We start from the raw sequence: 24,927 nt of genomic DNA, 5'->3' as shown, positions 1-24,927 counted from the left end.
TGACACTAGCTATAGAGTGATCTTCAGATGGTTGCTACTTGTTTAGGGCTTGGAGGTGCCCAGGAGAGGCCATGCTGCAAGCCAGGCCACATTCCCAGTAGTGCCAGGACCAGGATCACTTAGCAAGAGACATAGGTCATGCAGAGACCAGTTGCTGCATGTTTGAGAGATAGTAGGAAAGTCCAAATCATGAGGCATGAGAGACCATTTGTATGGAAAAGCTACTGTAAATGGCTGGGGGGGGGAGGGGGGCACAAGTTGGGTGGAGCCGTGTCTCAAGGAATCATCAAGGCTGGACTAACAGTGTTAACCAGGTTGATGGAAATTCAGATTATGGCACCCACCTGCCAGCTCTGTGGGGAAAGGGCTCATCAAAGAACAATGGCCTCTGCCAGCACTTCTGTCTGGGAGAAACCTGCACCAGGCCCTTGAGCTGGGAATTCTGTTGTGGGACCAAGAACCCTTGCTCCTCAGAGTGTACCTTTTGGGCCAAGATTTCTCTCTTGATTTTTAATGGCCACATGTGGGGGTGAGACCAGCCCATTCTGTGTTTCTGTCCTTCCTAGAAATCTTGATGTGGCTTCTTCTGTATATACTTATTTATAGGTCTTCTGTTCAGCTAGATTTCAGGTAGTTATGAATTATGGTTGTTCTGTAATTTAGTTGTAATTTTGATGTCATTGTGGGCGGTTCCAAGTGCCATATTTACCTATGCCACCATCCTGACCAGAACCTACCTTTATTTTCTCACAGAGTGAAAAGGTAGATAATTAAATGATAGCCAACATTCATAATAATTTACTGATCTCATTCATGAAAGTAAAGATTTACATAGAAATAGGACATTATCTCTCATCATTTATTAACAAAAACATAAGATGAAATAGCCTACTTGCTATGCTTATGTGGCTTTATTATAGTAACACGGAGAACTGATAAAAACTAAGTGTATTTTATTTGTATCCTTCAGTAACTGCACAGTATTTTACTTTTTAAATTGCTGAAGGAGCTGAAGCAAAAGAAAAAGAGAAACCTATCTTTGCTGATGTTTCTAGATATTTATGGCAAAAGGTTAATTAATGCATGGGTTATGTTGTAACACCCTGCAGGTAATTTTCATCAGCATAGCTATCATGTGAACTTTCTTTGTACTTATAATCTGTTACTTGAAGATGTGATCATTTTTCTCACATTTATACAAACACATTAATCATTCTAGGTGTTGAAGACTTTTTTTTCTTATTTGATTAATAGAATCTGAATAGCTAAAGTGATTAAAATGAGGTTGAAACTTTAGTTTTCTTAGTAGAATATTTCTTTTAAAATGTCAGTTAAGACAGAACTTCCTACTGACTATAATTTGCTAATTTAGTCATCTCTTAGAAATACAATAAAACCTCTGTGTATATAGAGCATCAATTTGAACTTGTGACCTAACCTTAGTTATACCACATTTATATTAAAGTTTATAATTGTTATTATTATTCTATTGTCACCTCTAGGCTTTTATATTTTCATTTTGATAATAAATGGAGTGTGTGAAATACTTGGTATTTGTGAAGTTACGAGAATGGAATAATAGCACATTTAATCACTATTATTTAGTTTTCTTTAATCTGTAAACTCTCCTTAATATTTTAGTTGTTAAATTATATGACTTTTTAGGAATATCTCAATTATATGTGCAACAATAGAGTAATCAAATTGTTAAACCAGAGGTCTTATACCAGGAGTTTGCATGTCAAATATGCTGTGTAGGTGAATTTTACTTGACCTACATAGTGTTTTAAATTTTAAAAATTACCACCACCAAAAAAATGAGATGTTTTAAAGAAAAATCTGGATTTCCAGCTATTCTTGAGAAGTCAGAATTTCTTGTTGTTATGATCCTCTGTCCCTAATGGGCACCATCAGGTGGAGTTCAGCAGAAACTGTCCATATAGAAGTAGCATGAACGTGTAACATAATCCCCGCAACTCTTTTTTTTTTTTAATTGTGTGTCCCTGACCCTGAGGCTGAGGATGAGTTGTTGCCATTTGTCATCATTCTTATACTTGGAAAAATATTTCTCTGTACCTGTTTCCCAACCAAAGATGAGAGAAATACGCTTATTGCAACTAATCAACTCCACATATCGATATTATTTACCTGACTAAAATCTTTTTAATTTGTGACTTTTGACTTAGAGGAAATGGCTGCATGTTAAAGATTAAACAAGTTGGACTTGTATGAGTATACATATTCATAACCTAATGGAATAGCAACTAGTAGCATAAATTATCTGGTAGGGCAGATAATCTCTTGAATCATTTAATTAGTTTGGGGGATGTATGTTTCCAATACATGTAACTTTTGAGTTGATTTGGTTCAAGCTATTGGAATGAGTTTGATTTCATGTGCAAATACACATTGTGCACCATGCTAGGTTTTGCACATACAAAGGTTAGTAAGGCGTTCTATGCTCTAACGTTGCTCACTCTCTGGGACCGGTCATGTGTATGTTGGACCAGCGTATGTGGTCAGAGTGTGGCTGCACAGGAGTTAAGCTATGTTACTGCTAGAGTTGTGTGGGCTTCTGAAAAGAATCCACCTCTATTCTTTTTTTTAAAATATATATTTTATTGATTTTTTACAGAGAGGAAGGGAGAGGGATAGAGAGTTAGAAACATCGATGAGAAAGAAACATCGATCAGCTGCCTCCTGCACACTCCCTACTGGGGACGTGCCCGCAACCAAGGTACATGCCCTTGACCGGAATCGAACCTGGGACCCTTCAGTCCGCTGGCCGACGCTCTATCCACTGAGCCAAACCGGTCAGAGCTCCACCTCTATTCTTATTCATAACTTTCATCTTTTAGTTATGCTGTGTAAGTCATCCTCAGTAGTTATAAAGAGATTTGTTTCCACTTTAATTTCTTAATTATTAAAGTAGATATCTTTACTAGAAAGCTACAGGTTACTTATCAAGCCTATTTAACTTTTTTTTTATCCTTTTCTTATTTTATAGACTTTTGCATTTAGTTATTATTAATAATCTTAATATGCCTTCTTTCATTTTCACTTGGAGTACCATTTTCATTATCTTCCTAAAGCAAAATAAAAGAATTTTTTAATTTTTTCTAATTCTTGCTATCATAAATCAAACATATATATAATTATGAATTTTTTCTCTCTGACACATTTTACCTACTTTGATATCCCTTTTTAGTAACATGTGACTGATCTCATACATTTATTTTTCTTTCAAAGAAAGGAATTTATAAAGAAAAAAAATTAATAGTGTTCTTAATAATAGCTCAGATGACAACTATTGTGCCTTTATTGGGAAAAATCTCATAGAAATTTTACATATCTATTTCCAACATCTTTACAGTATGATATTACAGAAGAAATATTAAAGCTGGCTTTGGAGAATCTGGGTTTTATTTCAAGCTCCTCCAATTGGAAAATTACCCAGTCTTCTCAACTATTAAATGGAAAATTATTCTCGCTGCCTTGCTTAAGTCATGAAGTGCTATAAAATATTAACTGAGAAACGTATTTGAAAGGTGTTATTTTAAATTTATTCCTGATATAACATATGTGCATTGCAAAATAAATGTGACAAGTACCTAAAGCATAATGAAACAGAACACCAAGGAGCCACTTCTTTAAAAATTTTGTTATATTTCTTTCTGGATACATTTCTCCATAGTTTAGAAATTGCTATACCATGGGTATTTTCTTATGCCAGTAATTTTTTTTTCACAAATAAAAATTTTAATAGCTGCTAATATCTCAATTATTTACTTAGCTTCTCCTATATTTTTCATTGTTTAAAGTCATTTAAGAGTTTGTTTATACTTTATTCTTGCCAATTATGTCTTCTTATGTATAGTTTTTTATATAATATAGTCTCCTTAGAATTATGCAGACAATATGAAATTTATTTTAATATTGTTACCTTTTGTCAATTTATCCTTTTCAATTTATAGTTCCTCTAGTAAGTGTAATAAATGAAAACCACTTATTTTATCCTGTAAAATGTTATAAAATATAAAATCACATTTATTATTATTTAATAGCAATTAATGTAATTCTTAACTTTAAACTCATATATTTTCTATTAAGTTTTTCTCAATCCAATGAAAATATACTTTAAATTAAAAGACAGAGCAGAGAGAAATTCTCTCAAAGCCTGTGAGGCACTTCTTTACAATTGGAGATAATAAAGCAACAGTACAGGGAAAGGTCAATGTTGTGAACAGAGCAAAGACTTCCATAGAAATAGTTGAACTTTGGAATGTTCGAATGTCCATGTTCTCACCTATTCATGTTAAAACCTAATACATGTTGATTTTGAGAGGAAAAGATACCAACTCAGATGGAATCCGTGAATTTATATTCTTTGGAGAAAAATTGCATGTTTATATTATACTAGAGGCCCAGTGCACGAAATTTGTGCATGGAGGTGAGGTCTCCTCAGCCTAGCCTGCAACCTCTCCAACCTGGGATCCCTCTCACAATCCTGGACCACTGGCTCCTAATCGCTCACCTGCCTGCCTGCCTGGTCGCCCCCAACTGTCCCTCCCCCCACCAGCCTGGTAGCCCCTCACAGCACCCCAGCTGGCCTGGTTGCCCCACACAGCCTGCTGTTCAGTCGTTTGGTCATCCCTCACTAACACCCCTGCCAGCCTGGTCATAGGCAGCCATCTTGTGAGGGCATGAGGGTTAATTTGCATATCACCTCTTTATTATATAGGATTGATTTCTAATTGTTTAGGTTATAAGTTATAAGACTTTCCTATCAATGGTTGCGATGAGAACAAAATAAGGGTAGTATAAAAAGTTTTCAAGGTGATGAATCAAATATCACATTAATATGCTAAATAATTTTATCACATTACCCAAAATATTTTAAAATATCTGATTTCAGATGGCCTCATTTCTTATTTTGACCCCTTTTATACAATGAAAGTCAAAGGATAGATCAAATCATGTGCCAACTACTATTCATCCTCTTGGAAGCTAATGGTCTTATCAGTTCATGAGGATTATTAAAAATGATTTAGGAAAAAAACTGTTATTTTTCTTGAGAATATAGGTATTTGAGCACATATAAAGTATTTGATTCTGATACTTGTTGTTAAATTGGTTCTTGGACAGAAAAATAAGCCATTTTCCCATACTAAGAAAAACTTTAAATTTTTTCTTACCCTTAAAATAATTTTGAAACTATTTGTGTTCCATAGATTCCACAGGATTTGAGTAAGCTTTCTTGCTTAGAGCTTAAGCCAGCATAAACTAGTACAGCAACAGTTTCTTTTCTATAGAAAACTGTATCATCTCACCCAAACATATGTTCAAATGAGTGTCATGGAGTGCAATATTGCACCGACCTTCCCACTTTTTATCTGTAAAATCCTTTAATCGCATTCAACATTTGATTATTCATTGCTCTAATAAAATACTTGTTATGCCTTTGCTTCTTTTCTGTCTCTTCTGCTTTCTATATTTGGGTATAGTGGACAGATTAAGGAAGGAAGAAGAGAGAGACTCAGCATCTAATTTCCCTTTGATTTTAAAACCTGCCAAATGTTTAACCAAATGAAGTCATTATATTCTATGGTATTAAAAAATCAAAATTATATTACTATTTTAGATTTTTATGCCTCACATATGTATACATAATGAAATATTTATGTTTGTCATTTCTTTTTATTATGGTTTATACTATATGAGAAATGTTAGTTATGTAGAGCTATAAATACTAACAGCCTCTACATATTTTGATATTTGACCAATGTAAATAACAGCTTAAAGCTGAGCTATAGGCTTTCAAATCTTCTTTATATTTTTTTTCTCCTGACGCCTTGGTTATTTGCCAGGTAAGATTAAATAAAACCCTGATATAGCATAGGAAAAAATAGTGAGAAGAAATTATGTTTATATAACTTTGAAGAAATTGCTCTGAAAAGCAGTGCTAAAATTAACAGGAAAACATGGTACATAAATTTGGAACTAGAAATCAGGAAAATGTATTTTGAATTAGCTACCTCAAATTCTTTACTATATAAGTTAAAAGAATCAACTGGGAGCCATTGATTAGTAGAGGATGGAAGGAAGGAAGGAAGGAAGGGAGGAAGGAAGGAGGGGAGGAAGGAAGAAAGGAGAAGAGAGAGAGAGAAAGAGAGAAAGAAAGAAAGAAAGAAAGAAAGAAAGAAAGAAAGAAAGAAAGAAAGAAAGAAAGAAAGGAAGGAAGAAAGAAAGAAAGGAAGGAAGGAAGGAAGGAAGGAAGGAAGGAAGGAAGGAAGGAAGGAAGGAAGGAGAAAGAAAGAAAGAAAGAAAGAAAGAAAGAAAGAAAGAAAGAAAGAAAGGAAGAAAGGAAGAAAGGAAGAAAGGAAGAAAGAAAAAGAAAGAGAGAGAGAGAGGAAGAAAGAAAGAAAGAAAGAAAGAAAGAAAGAAAGAAAGAAAGAAAGAAAGAAAGAAAGAAAGAAAGAAAAGAAAGAAAGAGAAAGAGAGAGAGAGAGAGAGAGAGAGAGAGAGAGAGAGAGAGAGAAAGAAAGAGAGAGAGAGAGAGAGAAAGAAAGAAAGAAAACATGTTTGCTTGTTTTTTAACTGGGCCACTCACTACTTGTAGTCCTTGAACAAGTCATTTAAACACATTAAATTTTGACTAAATTTTGTTGACCAAATCTGTAGGGTTCTGTAGCTCTAAAATACTATAGTTCTATTAAAAATTAATTGGACTCTAAAACCAATAAAATATAAAGCTGATTGTAATCTTGACAAACACAGATGTTTTCTTCTTTTTAAGTAAAAATCATATTTATAATGTGTAGTACTTATTTTGTACTATTGTTGGTTCTATGCTTAAAGTGCTGCATGCATTAACACCTGTCCCCGTTTTATAGACGATGGAATTGAGGCACAGACTTTAAGTGGCTTGCTGAAAGTCATCTGTGGGATGAGTTTTGAACTAGATACTAAGACCATACTCCTAAAAACTAAATGTGGCTGACTCTTAGAGACTCCTTACTGTGAGCCTGCTTTTCACACATATTGTGATAATCCCAGTGTGAAATGTAGGATACATTATCTTCTCAGTGAAAATGCAAGCATTGCATTTTAACATCACTCAGTAATCACATTTATTTTATCATTTAAAAAATTTTTCAACTTCTGCTTGAAAGATACAGTTATGTTTTTATGTCAAATACCTTTTGGAGTCCTGTAATATGTTACATTGTTACAAAGCTTTATATCTTTAATTCTGAAGTACTATCATACTGAACCCCCAAGACCCCTTTTAAAGGCTTTAAAAATCTTGGAATCAATGAAGATATTTTGTTACTCATCAGTTTATCAGGTGTGAGCCAAGATTTTTGTTATAGTTTTAGAAATAAAATTGTAAGTAATTTAAACTTTTAAATAGATTGTTTTTGTCCATGAAATACATTGCTCATTTTTAAATTTTACCTATTCAGTAAACATATATTAATAGTCTAATGCTATAAAACCAATATATTGAGTATTCTTACAGAAGTAGTAAAAATATATAGACATAATATATAATATTTGATAGCAGTCACAAGTGCCTTGAGGCAGAAACAGGGTGTTATAGAAGGAAGAAGGGAATTATTACATCTAGATTGTACTAAGGGCAGACTGCGTGGAATCTGTGTTTGGAATGGCCTAAGAATAGAGCAGGTGTTTACAAAGGAAAATGAAAGTAACAAATAGATTTGAACATATGTCCCAAGATGAGAAAGTGTGAAACATTTAGTAGTAAAAGCTAAACACTTTAAATACAGGGAAGTAGTTCAAAGGATGGATGGAGCTCATTGGGTGACTCCAGATCCCTGGTGCCAGGATAAAAAGCTAGCATTTATTCCTTAAAATAGGGTTTTGAACATCTGGTTAACATTTTTTAGAGAGTTTTAATTTAGAGAAATTAATCTGGCTGTGGTTTATAGAATACATTTTGGAAGCAGCAGGCTCTAAAAGCAAGAGGATTCCGTTAACACACAGAAATAACGGCACTAAAATTAGATAGTGACCATGATAACAGAGAACACAGAGAATCATCAAAAGTGCTTTGGAAAGAAATTAGAAGTATTTGGGAAATGAATGAATGAGCAAAAATTAAAGGTGCTGAAAGGCATTTTCATCCTTTTATATTAAGGCTCTGGAAGGAAATAGAGGACATTGAAAGAGAAGCAGATATAAAAGGATAGCACATTCTCAGTTCTGTGCTAAAGCACCCTGAGCAGAGTCAGAAAGATTTTTTTAAAGAAAATAACTAGTTATTTAAAAATAACTACGACAACTTCTTTTTCCACTTATTTTTAAATAACTATCTATCTATCTATCTATCTATCTATCTATCTATCTATCTATCTATCATCTATCTAGAGATATAAGTAGAGAGTGAGGGAGTTCACATTTTATGCGCTGACTCAATCTCTAGTTTCTAGAGAAGCGTCCCAAACTTTTGAAAAAGTTTCAGTTAAAATGAGAAAAGTGAGCAAATAAACATAGATAAAAGGATCCTTAGCAATTTGAGGACTAAGCAGAGAGTCAATAATAACATGAACTTCCAGTATGACCAGTTGAACTCATCATATTACTTTTTCAATGACTCTGTGGGCCTTAGGAGCATAAATAGATGAGGTAAAGGTTAATTTTACCCAGGTACTATATTTACAAAAAAAGAATGAGTTATATAAGTCAAGGGCAAAGAACCTAGGGGGTTAGGCTAGTTTTTTCCTTGACATGACTGAATCTTGGAGAGGCAGTGGGAGAAAGAAAGCAATTCCTGAAGGCGATTATTATATGAGAACATTGAAGAGCTAAGAAACCAAAATCACCAATGAAGAATAAAAAATGACTTCCATTGGATTGAAACAGGAGGGCTTATAAAATAGAAAGTTGTGTTCAGAGTGGCAGATTTCAGAGTTCAATGTCTTGGATATGAAAATAGTTCCAAATGATTTTGAAACTATTTTATGGGGAGCTAAAATTAAGGACACTCAAGTCTTTTGTTTAAATGATTACATCAACAACAAAGATATATCACCTAACTTTATTATGTACTGGACACTGCTAAGTGTTTTTCTTATATTAATTCATCTTCACCTACCTGCTATTTCCTAGGTAACGTTCATAGCCATTAAGCTCTGCCCCACCCCCTCCATTGAATGAATTAGTTGGTTAGTGTGACATTGTATAAACACAATATTAAAAAGGATATAATCTCAGATAATTCAACTATAATCAAGGTCTTTATCTTCTAGGTACCTGAACACTTAAGGTTCACAAAGGCATATATAAATTGTTCATTTAGTTGACTTAGAACAGAACATGTTGCGTAACACTAGCTTTTGCTGTAGATATCATTTAAGGAATGGTCCAGAGACTATTTGAGAGAGCTGACATTGCAAAGACAAAAATTTGTCTCTAGCAGCTTATTTCCTCAGAAACACAGGATTTTCTTTTTTTTGAGTTGCCATTTTATTTGTGTTACTTTTCAAGACAAAATGAAACTTTTTGGGTCATTCCTATGGTAAATATATGATTTATTATTGCCATTTATTATACATTTCTCACACATTTATAGGAATTATGACCAAAATGAAAGATGAAAATCAATACTGGTATTTAACTTGAATGCCTTAGTCCTTTATTAGTAAGTAGATAAGTGGATAGGCACTCTGAACTGATCATTAAAAATGCATTACTTAACATTCTTAAGCACTTGGTGGCATTATGACAGGATAATTGAAGCAGTTTTTTATTCCTCGCTTCATTATATAAGCTGTCCAGCACTCTAGTACCATATATAGTTATTGCCACAGAGTTCCAAAACCCCAGTCAGGTGAGGGTTGTGGCTACCATAAGTACCATCTGTTTCACTTTGTTAGTGTTTCTCATTATAATTCAGAAGGTCAGTGATGCTGTTCCTGATAGGAGCTCAGCAGGACCAGAAGTAATAAAACTGCCCTGAGACTCAGAGAGCCCGTGCTCCTCCAACTGATGGGCAGTTAATTACCTGAGTATAAAGCAGTGAGAGCGCAGGGAGAAATCAGGAACTTCACAGTCTGGTAGCTATCCAAGTACAACATTATTTGGTGGTTTTTCATTGAACTGTACTGTTCAATTAGAGGACATGAGCATATCCTGTGGCAGAAGAGGATATAATTTCAAGAAAAGCCAAACATTTGTTTTGTTTTTTACCAATCTCAGACTAGGTGGATGAACATTCCAAATCAGTTACTCGACCAGTGTTTCTCCTCTTGAACAGCACATTACAATTAGCTGGGAACTTTACACGATGTCAAAGGTCTGGCCCCGCCTCCTGTTAATGAAATCTGAATTTATGGAGAGTGGTACCCAAGCATGGAAATGCCTTTTTTTTTGAAGTTCGTCAGGTGTGCTAATGTTCAAAAATAATTGCCATTGTAGATAGATCCAGTTGTGAACAACTAGAATTTTCTCTTTTTTTTTAAAGAATATTTTATTGATTTTAGAGAAGAGATAAGGAGAGAGAGAAAGAGCAACATCAATTGACTGCCTCCTGCATGCTCCCTACCAGGGATCAAGCCCCCAACCCTAGCATGTATCCGGATCTGGAATCCAACCAGCAACCTTTTGATACATGGGACTATGCCCAATCAACTAAGCCACACTTTTTTAGTTAAATTTATAATACTTGTACAACAAAGACTTGTATAATTCACACATCAACATTGCTTTAATGATCTTTAAAAGTAATTAACCATTTAAAAGGAAACATTTGACTTCTTAGTTCTTATAGATAAGTTTTGAATGTGAGAACCAAAAGCATTTATTTCTAGGGGAAAGTTTTAGCATCTGTGCCAAATTTACTTTAAATCTTTGCATAGCAAAGGGATCTATGTTTCTCCAGTGTTATATGGTTGATTGGATTATTTTAGTTAGGTAAAGAGAAGACTATGTGATTAGATGTAAAGCTCTGATGTTTGAAAATACTTTTGTAATTCTCATTACTTAACTGTCTATAAACATGTTATAGCATTCAATATTTTCATATTTACGTAGGCTATAGATATTTCCATAGAAAACCCATTTTCACATGAAAATGATTTATAATCAGATGACAAAAGATCACAACTGGCAGTTTCATGATTAGTAATCTCTTAAAGGGTAGTAGAAAGAGTTCTAACTTCTCTTCGCTTTGGCTTTCAAAAGGAATGTAGATGCCCCCTCTAAAGTGCCCTGTGTTCCTTCCATGTGTCTGTATGATCACCTATAACAAAAAGAGGCTAATCTAAATTTAGTTTATAGAAAATATGATAAAATGCTATTTACTAATTTTAAAACCTCTTACACCTTGGTTTTATGCTTTCAGTTTGAGATTTTTGAGTAGTATTATTTTTAATGTAAAATGTCTCAAAGATATTTGCTACAGTCTCATTAAACTCCACATATTGTTTTCAAAAGATATTCTTTTCTTTTTGTTTTGTTTTTTCAACTAGGACCCCTACTATGGCTGGTGGCCTATTTTCTATTGACAGAAACTACTTTGAAGAGATAGGAACTTACGATGCAGGAATGGATATCTGGGGTGGAGAGAATCTTGAAATGTCTTTTAGGGTAATTGCCTTTTCCTTTATTTTTTTGACTCTAAACATACTATACTGTTGCATGCACACATAGACCTAGTCATTTACTGTGGAATCTTTTTTGTGAAGTGATGCAAATTGCTGATCTGTTGGTCATTTTATTACTTATTAAAAAGATTTGCTAGAGTCTTTTGCATGCAATATTTACTGTTAAATGGGAAATTTTAGGTATTTTTTTTTAAGTTTTCAAAAATAATTATTTTATTTATAGTACAAAGACATTGTCTTTCAGTGTTTGAAATAAAGATGTGCTTTATTTTTTTCAATAAAGCAGTTCCCTATAAAATCAATGTGTATTTTTGCACTGAAACTATGTTATCTGAATTTGCAAATGCTACCTGAGGTTATTCTCAAATAATTTTAATAATAATCTGTGGTGAAAGGAATTCTGTATAATTCTGTGTATAGTATGACTACTTTTACAGTCATAGACATTGTTTGATGAATCAGTTTAAATAATACAAATTCACTTATTAAATGACCTTCTAGGTAAATAAAAATTAAACATTACTCCCTCATATATATGATTTAGGAAACATATGAATGTTTTTAAGATTTTTTTATATTCATAAATTTAAAATACAGACACATAAATGTGCTTTCATGCTATTAAAAAAGTGCTAACATACTGTTGTTTTTTCTTCAAACCACATGTTATCATTTTAAGTGAAATAAGTTAGTAGCACTGTTATTTTTTCCATTTTAGAATTTAACATGAAATAATTCAAAACACTATTGTTTGTCAAAATTATTTGTGCAATAAAATTATTAGTTTAGATATATTTATCAATGAATATAGATTTATATATGCACTTTAGAAAGTAAAGTTTGTTTTTCACTTACAAAATATAATAATGTTCTGTAAGAAAATGTTCCAAATTGAAGCTAAGAATTGTTTTGAATTTATATAATATGAAGCTTAATGGATCTTGCATAATCTGAATTGTTTTATAAGTACTAGAATGACCTAGTTATACAATTTTTTGCCTATAAACCTTTCTTATAGTCAGATGTCTCAGAACATCATTAGTTAATGGAATTTTATTCTTTCTGTATTTGCTTATATATTTAGAGTGTATTGCAACTTGCTCTACAGTCGTAGTACAATACTCAGGAATGTGTTCTTGCATCAGGAACATGATGCATCTTTGCATAACCTTTGGGGACATTTGGGGTTCTGACATTTTTACTTCATGGGGTTCAGAAAGTGCAGAGAGTAACAAATGACAGTTAAGAAGAGGAAGAAAAAAAGAGTAAGAGGAAGGAAAGAAGGAAGGAAGGAAGGAAGGAAGGAAGGAAGGAAGGAAGGAAGGAAGGAAGGAAAGAAGGAAGGAAGGAAGGAAGGAAAGAAGGAAGGAAGGAAGGAAGGAAGGAAGGAAGGAAGGAAGGAAGGAAAGAAAGAAAGAAGGAAGCTGGGAGGGAGGGAGGGAGGAAGGAAGGAAGGAAGGAAGGAAGGAAGGAAGGAAGGAAGGAAGGAAGGAAAGAAGGAAGGAAGAAAGGTAGGAAACTCAAACCTTAAAAGCAGTTTGCTCTTAATCTTAGAAGTAATGATGAGAGTATTTACATATTAATAAACCAATATTTCTTGGATATTGCACTGAGATTACATAAGGAAAAAAATCAACATGGGAATATTACTATTATCTGTGATCCTACTGCCCACTTTTTTAATTCTTTTCTAAGATTCATATTCACCTCTATTCTCCTTGCCTGTTAAGCATGATTCTCTGCAAATGGACTCCCATTACTTTCAATACATAGCTCCAATACTGGGTGGATACTCTTCATCTGATTTAAAAATGTGTTTAGGAGTAATTTAGTGTAATAAAACAGAAGAACACAATCAGGAAATGCAACAGAGGTATAAATGTATCAAAAAAGAAGACTTGAGAATATGAAATTTGCAAATTTGATAATATTTGATGCAGATACCAAGGGGACAGAGTGAATGCAACTAGTGGCCCTAAGTATGATCAGATCCCTAGAAAATGATATAGGAGGTTTACTGTGATTGGTTGCTTGAGCTTATTAAAAAATAAAGTATTCATAAGTGACTACTTTTCAATTGTTTTAGAATATATCATTGACTTTCGTTTCCATCTGATTTCAATAGAAACAACCTATGTATTTTTTCTTTTTGTTAGACTCTTGATTCATGCTTACTTTCCTTTCCATGATATCAATAGAACAGTTCGCTTAATAACTAGTTCCCTAGCTGAGGAAGATAGTAAGAAAAAATGCTGAAACAGTATATTAACAAAGGAAAGAGACTTCCCCATTTGACTAATTTTATGAAAAGATGTGACTGAATGAAATGAGACTATGTTGAGGATTTACAATGAGAAGACCTGAGACTAATATCCAGCTCAGTTTTTATAGAGCAAACAAATTTTTGTGTGTAACACATGCTTTGTACTTTCTAGATGCTGCGACCACAAAAATGAGTAGAGCATGATGCTTGTTCTCTCAATAAGCCACATTCCTATGAGGGAGATACATAGTTATTATTGACAATAAAATGTAATTTCTTAAAAAGAAATTATGTATGAGGTGTCTTTGTCATGTAGGCAAATCATTTAACCTCAACTGTGGAAAGGTGATTGTAATCATAGTGAAATTCTATTTTGCAGCTCTGGTTTATGTAGATTTGGGGTAATTAGAAAACAGGGAAATATTAATGGCTTGCAAAATATCACAGATTTGACTGGTCTTGAGGGACTTTAAGCCAATCCAAATGAATGCATCTTGCAGATTAATTTATAACAATATCACTTGGTCTTTGATGCCCAGAGTATTGTAAGTTTTGAGACATTGAAAATTTGATGAAAACTCTAGATCTCCCCCAGAGAAAAGCATCCAGTCTCTTCCTACAGTAGGTTTTAACAGTTTCATAGGGTTGAAGAATTCCTTGAAGTCTCAGGATAAATCTTGGCTTAAAATATTAGTGACTTGTAATATTTATAGAGCTATTAAGTGGAATAGTTGAGAATTCAACCCCGGTGTTCTGAGACCATCAGCTATGCTGCTAATTACCACACTGCTACCTCCTCATTAAGGTTCATCCCTCCATAACATGTCAGTCCTAACTGCTGATGATATTATCAGGAGAGCGAGGAGAAGCTAACATGCTAACGTGATCTTCCTCCACACTTCTGAGATGGCTGCCTCATCTAGTGATCTTTTCTTCCTGTTATGGGCTTTAGTCTCCTTTGGTATATAACATACATCTGATAGCTGTGAGAATATGTACAGGTAGATGCTAATACTCCTGAAAGCTTAGTCTCAGATATTGCTCTCTACTCCATTCCACAACAATCATCCAAATAACATAAATCCTAAGAATATTGTCTATACACAAATGTTGATTTATTTAGCTGACATTTATTGAATTTTCATTCAATCGGTGCATGGGATACAGTAGTGAACAAAACAGACAAAATGGTGTGTCCTTATGGAAATTATATTTTAGAGAAGGAGGCAGACAATAAACAAGGAAAGTAAAATATAGGGGTGGACAAATGTAAGTTTACAGTTGTGAGTAAGTGAAACAGTTTATTCTTGTATTATTATTTATTAATTATTGTATTATTTCCTATATGAACAACTGTAAACTTACTTTAGCCCACCTTTGTATATTAATATATTGGTGATAAGAGTTATATAGAAAAATAAGGAAGTGGAATATGAAATGGTAAATGTTGGAGATTGGTAGGAGTTGAAATTTTAGATAGGAGAAACTCAGTAATGAATATCCATCCTATCTAAATAAAGAGGGAATATGCTTAGTGACCCTCATGCCATCGCAAAGATGGCAGCGCCCACAGCCAATAAGGAGGGAATATGCTAGTTGACTGCCCCACCCTCAAAGATGGCCCCACCCACAGCCAATAAGGAGGGAATATGTTAAATCACTGCCACACCCTTAAAGATGGTGGTGCCCACAGCCACAAGATGGCCGGCAGGGGAGGGCAGTTGTGGGCAATCAGACCAGCAGAGGAGGGCAGTTAGGGGAAGCCAGGCCAGAAGGGGAGAGCAGTTGGGGGGGACCAAGCCTGCAGGGGAGGATAGTTAGGGGTTACTGGGCTGGCAAGGGAGGGCAGTTGGGGGTGACAGGGCTGGCAGGGAAAGCAGTTGGAAGCGATTGGTATGGCAGGGGAGGGCAGTTGGGGGCAATCAGGCTGGAAGACAGAAATGGTTAGGGGCAGGCAGGCAGGCAGGCAAGCGGTTGGGAGCCAGCAGTCCCAGATTGTGAGAGGGATGTCCGACTGCCAGTTTAGGCCTGATGCCACAGGGATTGGGCCTAAACTGGCCCTCAGACATCCCCCAAGGGGTCCCATATTGGAGAAGGTGCAGGCTGGGCTGAGGGACACCCCTCCCCCAGTGCACAAATTTCGTGCACCAGGCCTCTAGTATAAAATAATTGATAAAAAAGTGAGCCCATGATAATATAGGTATATTCACCATCAAAAGTGTCATCTTTAAGTAATATCTATGATGTCACCATAAAGACCACCTAACAAGCACCACCAGCAAAAGACCTTGCCTTTCATGAGTAGTAGCCCAGGAGCAATATTTCCAAAAATGCACAATATTTTGTTCATTTTAAAATGAGATAGTCTGTCATTGTTGAACCAATCGAGGTCATGGGGGAGAAAAATGAGAAATCATTAAGTGACACAGAAGAGTGTCCCACTGCCATGAATGACAGACCAACAGTTACAAGAATGATCTAGGAGTCTGACAGCCTGAATTCAAGTCCCAGCTCTGACACTTATTAGCTGTACTTGAGGCCTGATACACGAAATTTGTGCACTTGTGTGTGTGGGGGGGTGTCCCTTAGCCCAGCCTGCGCCCTCTCGCAGTCTTGGAGCCATTGGGGGATGGCTGACTGCCTTGGAGGCAGGAGAGACTCCCGCCACCACCGCTGCGCTTGCCAGCTGTGAACCCAACTTCTGACTGAGTGGCTCTCCCCCTATGGGAACTCACTGACCACCAGGGGGCAGCTCCTGCATTGAGCGTCTGCCCCCTGGTGGTCACTGGGTGTCATAGAGATCAGTCATTCCTCCGTTATTTGGTTGTTCTACTGTTTGATTGATTTGCATATTGGTCTTTTATTGTATAGGATGGTTTGGGCAAGGGAGTATGTCTCCTAAGCTCTAGCTTCTCCATATCTACAATAAGAAAGTTTGTAGCACTTTCCTGATATGCTTTCAGAGATGACTAAATAAAACTTTGTATATAGTATTGAGCACCCCAGTGACCACACAAAGTCTGTAATAAAAGGCAGCAATTGTTGTTGTGGTTATAAGCTGCGCAACTTTGAGCAAGTCCTGACACTCCTGAGCCTCACTTAATAACAACCTTGCCCTTAATAATCAGTCCTTGACCATAGATAATCTATGAAGAGAATGTATATGACAATACCTTTAAAGCTAGAATATGCCATACTAACATAAATTACTACTTCCCTAATTGTTAGTTAAGATGTGGTTCTAAAACTCCCCTGCTCAGAAAAGAGATTAGATTTTAGGAAAGAAATAACACTTTCTGTTTTGACTGTTGCAGTGTCCTTTGAGATGACTACCGACATCCTGAAAACCTAGAGTATAAAAAATTTAGCTATAGTCATAATCAATTTTAATAAAATAATTATTTTTAAAGAATCATCTAGACTTGGCATAACAGTTACTGGGGTTGCACATGAACACACACACACACACACACTTGAGTCAATAAAAATGGACATAACACTGTATATGAAATAAGAGATTTAAGCCATTGGTCATCGAGGACAGTGGTCTCTGAGAGATGGGACACAACAAGGAGAGCAATTGCCTCAGCTTTACTTCCAGAGCAACGGGGGAGGCTTCAGAAAGAGAAGGAGGACCTCCGCAGATCCCAGTGGACTCCATGACTTGAGAAGCTGGAGGTGAATGACCAGGAAGATCAGGCAGCTAGAAGTTGGACAGAGTACCAGAGAGGAGAAAGCTGCACACACAGAACTCAATATTAAACTGACCAGCACAGATGTGAGAAAATGACCCAAGCTGAGGAAAGAACCATGAGAAAGAGGTCTCTTTGCCCCTCATTTAGGACCAGCAATGGTAGACTGTACTCTCCAGGCAGCCTGATTCATGGGGCATGGGCAAGAGTACATATTGGGAAACTCTATGATACACTTCTAAATAACCCAGGAATCAAAAAAGAAGTTCAAAGTGAAAATAAGATTTTGAACTGAATGAAAAGGAAAGCACAGTGTTTCAAAGTTTGTAGTGCCAGTAAAGTAATACTTAGGGGGGACTTATAGCACTAAACATCTCTGCTGGAACAAAGAAAAATCGAAAATGTCAACGACTTCAGCTTCCTCCTTCAACAACTAGAAAAAGGAGGAGAGTAAATAATAAAGATCGAAAAAAGAAGGAGGAAATAATAAAGATCAAAGCAGAAATGATAAAATGTAAAAGAGAAAAAGTTTCCTTGAGAAGAATAGTAAAATGATAAATTTCTAAACAAACATCATAGAAAAAAGAGAAGAAAAATTACCAATGTTGGGAATGAGAAAGGTTACGTCATTGTGGATGCTAGAGACAGAAAGGCTTATAAAGTAATATTAGCAGCATTATGGCAGTAAACTTGACAACTTCAATAAAATAGACAACTTCTTAAAAGACAAACTATCAAAGCCCACAAGAAGTAGATCAACCAAACAGCCCTAAAAACTAGTAAAAAAAAAAAAAAAAAAAAAAAAAAGAAAAGAAAAGAAAGAAAGAATCTTGTAATTTATAAAACTACTTTTCACAAAGGAAACCTGCTTGCCAGATGACTTCACTGGTAGATTCTACCCATAGTTTTGCGTAGAAATAAGAACAGTTTTACACAAACTTCCAGAATATTGAAGAGGAGATAATACCTCCCAGTTCATTCTGTGAGGTCAACATTATTCAAATAGCAAAACTTGACAGACATTAAGAGAATAGAAAACCACAAGTCAATACCCCTCATGAACATAGATGTAAAAATTCTAAATAAACTTCAGCAAATCAATCCTTTCAATATGTCAAATGAAAATGCACCATGACTAAGTGAGGTTCACCCCAGGAATGGAAGGCTGATTTAACATTCAAACACCAATCAATGTAATTTGCCATGTTAACACATCAAAATGGAAAAAGTCAACGGATCTTTTGAATAGAGGCAAGAAAAGCATTTGAAAAAATCCAATTCCATTCCTGATTAAAAAACAAAAAGGACAAAAGCACACACACACACACACACACACACACAAGGCCCTGAGCAACCTAATTATAGCAGGGAATTTCCTCAACCTCATAAAGGGCTTATAGGAAAAGCCTATCTCACATTACTATTAAGAAACCAATGTTTTCTTCTTAAGATCAAGAAAAGATAAGGGTATTGGCTTTTACCACTTCTACTTAATATTATAGTGGAGGTTTTAGGCAGTACAAGAAGGTAAAAAGTATAAACAAATGCTATCCATATTGTAAAAGAGAAAGTGAGACTGTCATTCCAGATGACATGATTATCTAGAAAATTCAATGGAATTTATTTCAAAAGCTACTAACACAAGCATGTGATCTACCCAGTTTGCAAGATACAAGAATATTATATAAAAATCAATTGTATTCCTGTATATTAGCAGCAAACAATAAAAATCTAAATAAAATGTCATTTAAAATAGAATCAAAGATATGAAATAGTGATAAATCTGACAAAAGTTATACTAAAATCTGAAATTTTAGGTCAATGCAAACTAATCGAAAGTGACAAAAAGCAGACAAGTTGTCTATGGACAGCAAATTGGGGTGGGAGACCAGAGTTAGAAGGGGGGATTGCAAGGGGGCATATGAAAACTTTTGGGAATAATGTATATATTTATTACCTTGATTGTGGTGAAAGTTACATGGGTTTCACATAAGCCAAAACTTATCAAATGGTACATTATAAATATATGCAGTTTTATGTATTTTAATTATCCTATATAATAAAGAGCTAATATGCAAATGGTCATCGCGCCCTCATGCTGTAATGGCTCAGACACTCAATACTGGGGATAGAGGAATAGGGATCAGCCAGGCACAAATGAGCTCATGAGAGAGGAAGTGGGACTAGCCAGGCTGCGTCCCAGGAGAGGCACAAGCTGCATGCCCCACAGTCCCGGGCGCCAGTGGCTGGGCTTGTGGCCTGGGAGAGGGACAAGCCACCCGTCCTGTAGTCCCAGGTGCCTACAGCTGCGACCTGGGCGAAGCCGCCCGCCCATGGTCCCCTGCGGCTGCAGCCGGCCCGGGCAAAGCTGGCCTGGGTCCTGGGTGCCTGCAGCCCACCAGAGGGAGGGAAACCTGGGTCCTGGGTGCCTGTGACTGGCCAGAGGAGAAAATTTTGGGTCCCGGATGCAGGACAAGGCAGAGGCAGATAGGGACGATCAGGCCAGCAGGGGAGCAGTTAGGGGTGATCAGGCTGATAGGGGAGAAGTTAGGGGTGATCAGGCAGGCAGGCAGAGGGGTTAGGGGCAATCAGGCAGGCAGGCAGGCAAGCGGTTAGGAGCCAGTGGTCCCGGATTGTGAAAGACAGTTGGACATTCCCCGAGGGGTCCTGGATTGGAAAGGGTGCAGGCCGGGCTGAGGGACCCCACCCCCTAATGCACGAATTTCGTGCACCAGGCCTCTAGTATTCAATAAAGCTGTTAAAATATTAAAGCACACGTGCTTGCATGCGCACACACACACACACACACACACACACAAACACACACACACACTGCTGGCATCTACAAAAAGAAATAAATGAAGAAAAATGTAATTGTTGGTATCATCTACTGCAGACATGTGTAATTCAGTCTAAATCAGCTGTGGGCAAACTACACAGCCCACGGGCTGGATCCGGCCCGTTTGAAATGAATAAAACTATTGAAAAAAAAGACCATACCCTTTTATGTAATGATGTTTACTTCGAATTTATATTAGTTCACACAAACACTCCATCCATGCTTTTGTTCCGGCCCTCCGGTCCAGTTTAAGAACCCATTGTGGCCCTCGAGTCAAAAAGTTTGCCCACCCCTGGTCTAGATCCTCAGTATGTCTTATCCTACTTTTTTAAATACCCTACTGATCTGAGTAAAAAATCTACCTCTTAAGAAAATTGTGTGGAAATGAAAAAATACTTATTGGAGTTTTTAATAAACTATTCTGTACTGCAGAAATATTAGTTTTATTATCATTACCCTTAAAAAGTAGAGGCAGTTTTGTCAATAAGCAATATTTTAATTGACAGGATGGGATTTACTTGAAATGATCCAATTTTTCTTTGTCTTTAAAATCACAATGTAAACGGCAGTAAATTTATCTGAAGGATATAACCAAGTGAAATGTCCTATGATGTGAAATCCGCTTATTTCCAAATTGCACAAGCAATGAAGTGAAAAAGAAATGGAAGCAGACATCATAAATAATGGAAAAATGAAAGGCGGACGGTTTTATCGAACAGAACAGTATGGTAAATGAGGCAAAGGTTTGTAGACTTTGGGGGGATTGTAGTATCCAGATTTTTAAAAGAAAGTAAAGAATTTTCTAGAAATGTCCAAATGATTTTGACAAGTGGAAATGTCAATCATAATTTGTTAGACAGAAATAAATTTAGACAAAAGTCTAGTTCTTTTAGAATTCTGTCTTTTTAAAAAAACTTAATTCATATAAATCTGAGCATAATGGATTGTCTGTGTTTAAAACTTGACTATTTTTGTTTTATTCAGTTGCTCATAAAAACCAGACTTTAATAGGAAAATTGTAGTTAAGTGAATTTAACAAGTTCATGTTATCCACAATTTTGGTGGAAATGATTTTGGTGGAGCACTTTTATCTATAATAATAAAAGCGTCATATGCTAATCAGATCATTTGTCCTTCTGGATGTCCTTCCTTCTGGACAAAGCCACAGTGGGTGGGGGCCGTGACAGAGGCGGCAGAGGCCCCTGGCCATGGGCGGGGACCAGGGCCAAGGCCCTTGCATGAATTTCATGCATTGGGCCTCTAATTTAAATATGATAAGCACTCAATATTAATATAAAGATTTATTAGCCTCTTCTTTTCCTAGCTTTATTGAGGTATAATTGTCAAATGAAAATTGTGTATATTTGAGATTTACAATGTGATGATTTGATATACAGGGGTAAGCAAACTTAGGTTTTCCAGTTGTTCATATGGAAAATAATACAATTAATAAATAATAATACAAAAATAAACTGTTTTGCATACTCACAACTGTAAATCTACTTTTGCCTTACCCTGTACTGTATTGTGAAATGGTTACCACGATCAAACTAATCAACACATCCATCACCTTACATAGCTGCTGGGTGTGCTTTGCTTTATTGCCCTTCACTCTTTGCACTTCTCAAATATTGCTTTTTTTTTTTTTTTTAACAAATTCATGATTTGTGACAACCCTGCATAGAGACAGTCTATTGCTGCCATTTTTCCAACAGCCCCAAATGATGGTTAGCATTTTTTAGCAATGAAGTATTTTTTAACTGAGGTATGTATGTTGCTTTTTGAGATATACTGCTATTGCACACTACAGATTACATTACAGTGTAAACAACTTTTATATGCACCGGGAATTCAAAAAATTCATGTTACTCACTTTACTGCAATAGTCACTTTATTGCAGTGGTCTGGAACTGAACCCACAATATCTTCAAGGTATGCCTGTATTTCATACAGTATTATTAACTATAGTCACCATACTGTACATTAGATGTCAGAACTTGTTCATCTTATTACTGAAAGTGTGTACCCTTATTGGCTTCTTCTTTTTTTTTTTTAAGTTTAAGAGGTTATAAACTGACATCATGTTCATGTATAGCCTCCATAAAGAATATAAACAAATATTGTCCTAACCGTTTTGGCTCAGTAGATAGAGCATTGGCCTGTGGACTGAAGGGTCCCAGGTTTGATTCCAGTCAAGGGCAGGTACCTAGGTTGCAGACTTGATCCTGGGCTTCTGTTGGGGTGTGTGTGGGAGGCAACCAATCAATGTGTCTCTCTCACATTGATGTATGTTTCTCTCTCCCTCCCTCCCTCCCGCCTGTCCCCTCCCTCCTTTCCACTCTCTAAAAGTCAATAGAAAAATATCCTCCGGTGAGGATTAACAACAACAACCAAAAAGAATATAAGCCAATATTGATGAAACTGTCCAGCACATTTCTCTCTGGTTACCTATTTGGTGCAGGGTAAGCACATTGCAAATGACTTGAATTTTTAGTTTCTGTGTTTACAATCAGATTTTCTGGTATCTGTGCTACCACTCTACTTTAATCTATTGCTTAAACATACCTTATTGAATCTCCTTATTCTTTGTTTAATTGAAATGACAGAAAAAATAACTCTGGGTAAGAGATAGCTGAGACATTGTTTATAAAGACTCTGTTACATCTATTATATACATTTTAAAACATTGGGTCAGTAGGAGCCATATATTTAACTAAGATTCTATAGAAGACTCAGTTTTTCCAAAAATGAAAGTGTGAGAATTTTATTTTGAATGTTAAGTACAATAAATACATGATTTCATATGCTCCTTTAGAAAAAACAAATGAACAACCGGAAATTAGACATTAATCAAACTTTAGGAGAATGTTAGCTAACGGTAGCAGAATTTGTTTTGCATTTAAAACTATAATAGCCTAAGGCTTGGTAACTTTGATTACTCTACCTCTTCATTAAAACTTTCTGGTTCTCAAAACCAGAACATGAGAATAGATTTATATGGAATAGCCATCCATGTAAAGCTTCACCTTGCAAACATACTACATGGAGACATACTTATGATTTTAGAAATATAAGGCGTTGTAGAAGACTTAGGTACACTAGAACTTGTTATTAATCTCTGCTTCTCTTTTATCATCTTAATCATCTCCTAAAGTGTGAATGATATTTATGAAGACTCAGAATACAATTTTCTAGTATTAACTAGTGCAAAGGATATAGTGCAACAATAAATTTATGAATTTAAAAAGTTATAGCATAAGTGGTCTCTATTGCCAGTAAATGCTGAGTGATATTCACCAGACATCCTAAAAGAGTTGAGACTCAGATAATTAAGAGAATTCAGGAATTATTAAACCCTGGAAGATTTCTAGGAGTTAAATGCATAAAAGGAAAGAAGTGGAGTGAAAATTATATAAAAATCTTGTGTAAAATATGAATTTTCATTTCCCTTAACATAGAAAGCAGAGGTGGGTGACATTTGTACAGGATTTATTCAGAAATATACATTGGAAATAAACCCTATTGGGAAATCATCCTAACTTTTTGTTCTTTAATTAAACGATTGAATGGAAATAGAGGTTCGAGAAAGAAGAATTTGATTTCTGAACGATGATAAAATGTTGTTCCTTAACAAATACAGACATATTTCAAACATACTAAGCAGAATTTCCCTGTTTATAGCAATAAGCCAGGAACACCTGTTTTCTTAGTGAGTGTCAGTACATTTAGAAACCAAGAATCAATACTAGATATAAATATCTGAAATGTCACCTTTGGGAAACACACTCCAATTCTGTGGCTGTTTGCTGACCCTTCTCTGCTAAAGTGGACACACTCAATATGCACCTTCATTAACCTTAAAAATCCTTATGATCCTTCTGACTCTAAAGAGACAGGACCTCAATTTAACTGTTTGAATTCATGGCAGTAAAAAAAAAAGCTACATGAATAAATTCAATGTGCTCAGAATTATTGTACAGAAAAATGTGACGTCTTCTGTGATGGCAAGATTTTACTAAAGCCTCTCATTAAGGTCCTTAATCATACAAAATGGCGTGAGAATTAAGGCAATTATCCTGCTTATTTACATTTGAAATGCGCCTAAATCATTCTGATGAAATGTTTAGCTTTTTTTTGTAGCAGCTAAAGATGCGGTGCTTGATTTTATTTTACAAATTGAAGTTCCATTTTTCTTTCTGGAAATGAAAAGTTAAATAACTTCCAAAAATGTTTCTAGTTTTGAAATTTTAAGAATCGTTTATATATACTGTGTTTGATTAAATGAGATAAACCTGTCATTAAATTCATACAAAGTTTGAAAAATATACAATTCAAAGACTTTACTAGTTAATTCAAAAATATTTGTTAGTAGTTGGGTATAAGGAGGTAGACGACAGTGGAAGATCGAGGACAGTCCCTGTTCTCATGAGATTATGCTTTTGGGAGATAATAGACAATAAAGGAGTAAACAGGAGAATTAGCCTGTTAATTTCAGATAAAGAC

The 24,927-nt window shown here is 35.5% G+C and overlaps 1 protein-coding gene across 4 annotated transcripts in view; it reads left to right on the top strand.

Moving 5' to 3' along the window:
• Positions 1-24,927, top strand: part of GALNT13 (polypeptide N-acetylgalactosaminyltransferase 13) — a 474,320-nt gene that overhangs the window by 287,024 nt on the left and 162,369 nt on the right. For all 4 annotated transcript variants that reach the window (XR_013996206.1, XM_081095196.1, XM_081095197.1 and 1 more), the window contains exon 8: positions 11,496-11,613. Coding sequence is in view for 3 of the 4 variants with exons in the window: in XM_081095196.1 (XP_080951322.1) it covers positions 11,496-11,613 (118 nt within the window). In the remaining variant the exon portion in view is untranslated. The remainder of the gene's footprint in view (positions 1-11,495; positions 11,614-24,927) is intronic.

This window comes from Myotis nattereri, assembly GCF_964212035.1.
Source record: "Myotis nattereri genome assembly, chromosome: 7".
NCBI classification, from domain to species: domain Eukaryota; kingdom Metazoa; phylum Chordata; class Mammalia; order Chiroptera; family Vespertilionidae; genus Myotis; species Myotis nattereri.
This window is presented reverse-complemented; position numbering and strand designations above follow the sequence as displayed.